At 48.2% G+C, this 6,000-nt stretch overlaps 1 protein-coding gene across 1 annotated transcript in view; it reads left to right on the top strand.

Moving 5' to 3' along the window:
- Nucleotides 1-1,749: 1,749 nt before the first annotated feature.
- Nucleotides 1,750-6,000, top strand: part of GUCY1A2 (guanylate cyclase 1 soluble subunit alpha 2) — a 332,369-nt gene continuing 328,118 nt past the window's right edge. Inside the window, exon 1 of the mRNA XM_037841307.1 lies at nucleotides 1,750-2,251. Coding sequence (XP_037697235.1) covers nucleotides 1,964-2,251 — 288 coding nt within the window. The 5' untranslated portion in view covers nucleotides 1,750-1,963. The remainder of the gene's footprint in view (nucleotides 2,252-6,000) is intronic.

Below are 6,000 nucleotides of genomic sequence, written 5' to 3'. Positions count from 1 at the left end.
GTGAATAAGGCACTTCTCTGAATCAGTTTGAACGGATTTTTCCAAAGTATAAAAGGGCACCTCAAATAACATTTACATTTATTTTTGTCCTTACTAACAATGCTGAGTTATTAATGCCAGCAAAATGGGATAGAGATGCTGCAAAGATTTTTTTTTTTTTTTTTTTTTTTTACTTTTACAAACTCAATCCACAAACCTATCTGCCTTCAGCTAGAAAGACTAGCCCTTTAGAAAGTGCATTGGTTTTCTGTGTCGCTGGGGAACTAAATACAGAGCTGCTGAACTTTTCTTTCCGCGTGGGGGGGGGGGAGACGTTGAAGGGAACGCGCATCTGCTTTGTAGCAGGGGGAAGCGAAGCCTGGGACCCTTCTTTCAGGATACTTTTATTTGTCCCTTCCTCCCATCTCTTACCCTAAGATCAGAACAAATTCGAGGTTTTTCTGAGGCTAAAGCAAGCGAAGAGGAGCTGGGCGCTGAGAGTTACTGCTGGTTTGCAAGGATGCAAGCTTTGAAATGAAGCAGCTCCGCCGCAAACTCAGGGCAAGAGATGTGCTCACTGTAGCGTTTCTAGCTCTAGGGTGTTGAAAAGCTTTTCTTCCCACTCGCCTTAGTTTTCTGAGCAGCATTTGCAGCCAAGTGCAAATAGATCGCATATTTGGCGCAAAGAGTCCAGCAGATGAGAGATCAGGCATCACTCCCTCGCTTACCCCCGGCCGGGTCTTAGCTAGTGGAGTCTGCAGCCTAACTGCGCGAGTCCCCCTTCCCGCGAAGCAGGCAAATGCGGCTGCAGGTGGCCAGAGGAGCTGTCCAGCACTAGTGCGGAGCCCGCCGGTCGCGGGCGGGAGCCCGGGGCCCCGCGCATCCTACCCCGCCAAAGCTCAAAGCTGTCGCCTGGGCAGATGTGTCCTCACTCACCGCCACCCATCTCTTGCCTCACTGCGCGCCCACGCGGCCTCGCCCGAGGCAGGGAACGCGAAAGGGCATCGTTCACGCGAGCTGCTCCAGCCCGAGGAGCGCCAACATGTTGCCTATGCCCTTCCCGTCCTCTGTAAGCTTCTCCTCCAGCGTCGGCGCTAGGCCTTTCGCCTGTGCCTTGTAACTTCCTAATTAAACTCGGAGGAAGGCGGGGAAAGGGCAAACAAGGATCCGAATCCCCCACTTAGCGCCCTCAGGCTTGCCAGGAGGTGGCTCCAGGGGCAGGAATCCCCCCGGGCCCGTTTGCTCCCCAAATGCCTCTTCCGGGGACGCGGAGTAGGGCAGTAGGGTTGGGGTCCCTCCATGAGATCCGAGCCACGGGGCGCTCCTTTTTTGGAGCAGGGGATGGAGGGAGCGGGGAGAGCGCGCCGAGGACAGCAACGAAGTGTCCTTGTTGCTCCTGAAACGTGGCGACAGGAGAGGCAGAGACTCCCAATGAGTATGATGGCAACACGTGATACCGGCGGAGGGAGAGCTTGGGGGTGGGGGGAATAAAGGAAGAAGGCGGGAGGCAGGCGAGCAAGAGGGGAGAGGGGCGGGAGCAGAGAGGGGACAGCGGCGAGATCGGCGCGCAGGCGGCAGAAACCTCAGTCTCTGGACCGCACGGGCTGCAACGCTCCCCGCCCCGCCTCCCAGGCGCACATTCCGAGCCTCCCCGCGAGCCGGAGCGCGGCGCACAGCGCACGGCGATCCGCCGAGGCGGGCGCTGAGGCGGCGCCGCGCGAGCAGCAGCAGAGGCGGCGGCGGCCCCCAGCCCAGCCCGGCGCCGCCGCCGAGCCCGGGCCCCGGGGTGCGGCGGCGTTCCAAGTTCCCGCGATGAGCAGCCGGCCCAGGGGGCTTCACGGCCCCGGGAACTCCCGCACGGCCGAGCACGACCGTTGCACCCGGTGGTCCCGACGCGTTTAACGCCGCCGCTCACTGGTCCCGCCGCCGCCGCAGCCCGCGTCCCCGCCGCCACCGCCTCGGCCGCCGCAGAACCGCCAGCAGCATGTCTCGGAGGAAGATTTCGTCCGAGTCCTTCAGCTCCTTGGGCTCCGACTACCTGGAGACCAGCCCCGAGGAGGAGGGGGAGTGCCCCCTGTCTAGGCTCTGCTGGAACGGCAGCCGGAGCCCTCCCGGGCCGCGCGAGCTCGGCGCGGCCGCCGCGGTCGCCCCGGTATCGGCCGCCGCCGCCGGCGCCGCCGCTGCCACCGCCGGGGCCAGGAGGGCTCAGCGCCGGAGGCGGGTCAACCTGGACTCGCTGGGCGAGAGCATCAGCCGCCTGACGGCGCCCTCGGTGAGCGGGGGGCGGAAGGAGGGCCCGCGCTTCGGGGGAGAGGAAGGGGATCGGTAAAGTTGGCGCGCGGCTAACCGGGGTGTACGCGCAAAGCCCGACCGCTGGGGGGCGGCCCGACCTCGCCCCGCCCGGCCTAGGGTCTTTGACCCGGGGCGAGACCTGAATCCCCGGGGTTTGTTGAAAGAGGTGTCAGAGCACGGGAAAGGAGTAAGACTCCACTCTTACCGATTCTTCTAATTCGGGGGCCTGTCTGCCCACTCCCAGTCTTGGGCTCTGCTTCATCACTGTCACCCTTGACAGCCCCAGGTGCTTCTTCACACCCACCTGTTTTCTTTCCCTCAAACTTTCTCACTCTATTCCGCAGTTCCCATTTCCATGGCTTCCATTCCTATTTTCCAGTCTCCCAAAGGAGCCCCAGCCCCTTCCAGGAAATGCTTCCTCTATTTTTTTTTTCCCACAGTCTCTTGGTCTTAGCGTGACCTTCTCTGACACTTTGAATTCCACAGACTATCTGCATACTATGTTGCATCCCTTTTCTCAAATCTTCTGGAACGCTCTGGCAGATACTTTCTGAATTACTTTCTGATGAAGAAACCACTAATCTGTTTTTCTCCCCACCCCCTACCTCATAGGATTTTATTTTTTATTTTTTTGAACTCACTGGGCATTTACTGATTTAACCCTCCACCTTCTTTGTGTAAACCTGGTGTCTGGTTTTCTAAGCCTCTCCGGGACTTTTTGGGCTGTACCTCATCCTTCACTCTCCCTTCCCTGGGTTTTCCAGTGCTTTCTCCCTTAATTCTTCGTACCTTCTTTGTATTTGGCCCTCATAAATAGTTTTTGAAGGAATAAATACTTTCCTACACGTCTTCCAACTTGTGTGCATTTTGGGGTATCTGTATCAGCAGTTCCAGGTTATAGGCATCCTTCCAGAGGACTCCTGCTGCCTTCCTGCTGAGGCATTTCAGCTATCCTTGACTTTTACCCTCTGCAGGGGTGCCAGACCTGTGTTCCAGTCTTTCGCTATCTAGGTGAGCTCTGTTTTGAAGGAATCCACTCTGTTGCAGACAGCATCTGGAGGAGGAGGAAATGTTGCCTACTTGCACCTCTCATTTTGTCTGTTCAACGTGAAACCTCTTCTCCTCTTATCCTCACCCTGACCTTGGATACAAGGACTTCAACTCCTCATGGCACTTATACCTGCCCACCCTGGGGCTTTTACTTCCTCCAAGTTTCTAAAATGAATCTGAACACTTGACTACTCTGTGTCTCCCTCTGAAAGTACTCTATCGGCTGAAGGTGGGAGGATCTGAGGAGGAGTGAGATCCTGGCTGGATATGGTCCCAGGCAGTCCTGAAAATATCCTTGTGGCCCTGACATTCAGGGAGAATGCCTCTTCTTGATCAGTGAAACTACTCTTTGGGTCATTTCCTCTTCTTGTGAATTTTTTCCTTTTAATTTAACCTTTTCTCTGCTTCTTTTATTGATAACCTAGGAAACAAACCTGAGAATGGTTTGGCTACTATTTGCTATTCACTGCAAATATTTCCCAGGCGATTAGTCTTAGGAACTCGTTGATGTTGCAAATTGTTGAACATAAGGAGTCCAGTACCACTGTACAGCTGTAGTTTTGTGTCAGTCCCTAAGGCAGCATTTGTGCAATACACTAATTCAGTACAACAGATTCATATTCGATACAGTAATGTTACTAAAGATATTGTTTAGGTTTTTAAATTTTTTTTTCTAATCCTGAAGTTTCTTTGGTCCTAAGAACCACAATCTACAAATTCTCAAATGTAATGGTGGTGACTCCGATCATGCCAATTTGACTTAAGACAATTTTCAACAACTTATGTGAGGAGTAGAGAAAATAAACTGAACTAGAGTATTTACTGCCAGATTTAGAGTGAGGAAATAGTGTCTGACTGATACCTTTCTAAATCAGATTTGAGGGACTTTGGCTTTTTGTTGGATAAAAAACATAAACCAAGTTAATAGTTTTCAGGATAAGAAATTTGGAAATAATTGCAATCACCATATAAATGTATGTATATTATATATCACACACGCATGCACATACACACTACAGTTATATGTACTTTCCATGCTGTAATTCTTTTTTCTTTTGAAAAGAGTGTGTCAGATGAAGTGCTGGGAACATACAGGTGAATATAATATACACATTTTCAATATCAGAATGCATGTCTAAATAAATTCTCATTGACTAACCATGTCATTAATAGATTTAGTGACACAAAGAAAACATATTATATTTCAAAGCAATGACTTTTTCTATGTGGTAATCATTCCATTTTATTTTATTTGGAAAACTTGAACACTACCTCCAAATTTCCACTAAATTAATTCTCCTCTACTATCAGGATTCTAAACCTCTCTGAAGACACCAGTAGAGATGGATTATGTCCTATCCTCTCTCATTAGAGCCAGACAATTTTTTTTTAAACCTCTGAGGATTGCCATTACCAGAGCATCCTTAGATGGGAACTTCTAGTAGTTCTGAGTGTTGTGAACTTTCTTCCACTCCATTACAATCTACTTCAGGAGAAACTGTGCTTGCTATGGCAGCTTGGGTCTTATCAGTGGTCATATCATGGAATATTGTCTCAATCACTTGGAATTTGTTCTTTCTTCAGAACAATTTGCAAGTAGGAAAATAGAAATGAATTTAATAGATACTAGGATATGTCTAAGTAAGTAAACTAGTTATTTAAATAATTGGATATTTAAACTCAGGTTTTGATCTTTTTACAGTCATTTTCAGATGCATTGATGTTGTCTATAAAGATTATAATATTTTGTATCATTTTAATTGTAAGAATGAATTGAATTGGTGAAATTGGAAAAGTACCAGTATTCAGGAGACCTGATTCTAATTCTGTTTTGGACACTAAATTGTTAAGTATTTTTGGGCACATTACTTTAACTCTCTGGGATCCACCACAACTCTAAGGAGAGGATGTTGGGTGCTATAACCTAGGGCCCCCCCTAATTCTGAGGGTCTATGAAGATATATGTTGTATTATATTGTATTGTCAGATTTTCAATAAACTGTCGTCATAACGTAGGAAAGAAAAACAAGGTATTTATTATACGGGTTTTACAACTTTTGAGGAAGGGAGATTGCTTTCTTAAGCAGTGACATCAAAGTGCTATTTAATCCACCCAACTTTTCACAACTATTTGAGGATCTACTATGTGGCAAGTATTCGCAAAGCACTGGTGATAAATATGCCAAACAATAACTAGTCTTCGTATGGAAATTTTTTAATTACAGTATTTATTTTAAGGAAACTGTATTTTAAGGAAACCCCAGTTGTCTTGGAGTTGTCTAAGGGAAGTTTTATTTATGATTCACTTTGGGTGGTTTTGTCTACTGTGAATTTGTGGGGCAAAGCCCTAATAATAATAGTAAAGATAAAACCATAAAGAGCTAAGTTGAAGGTACGTAAAGCACTTGTTAGATTATTGTGAAATAATTTAATTCTTGAGAACACATGGAGAAACAGCTGGGGGTTTTACGTCTAGAGTTAGTTTAGTAACTCATCTATTGGGATTTTATTCTTATAAATGAGAGGAGCTTAGAACCCTGCTACTTTGACATCAGTTTTGGGTTTGCTAATGTCATTCAGTACCGAGGATATGCTTGGAAACCAATTCAAAGGCCAGACTTCTGTAGGTTTTGTTTCAGAGATACACTGTCGATTACAACATTTCAGGCAGCTTTGGAG

This window comes from Choloepus didactylus, chromosome 6, assembly GCF_015220235.1.
Source record: "Choloepus didactylus isolate mChoDid1 chromosome 6, mChoDid1.pri, whole genome shotgun sequence".
In the NCBI taxonomy this organism is placed as follows: domain Eukaryota; kingdom Metazoa; phylum Chordata; class Mammalia; order Pilosa; family Megalonychidae; genus Choloepus; species Choloepus didactylus.
Note: the sequence above shows the minus strand (reverse complement) of the source record. Positions and strands in the feature narration are given on the sequence as shown.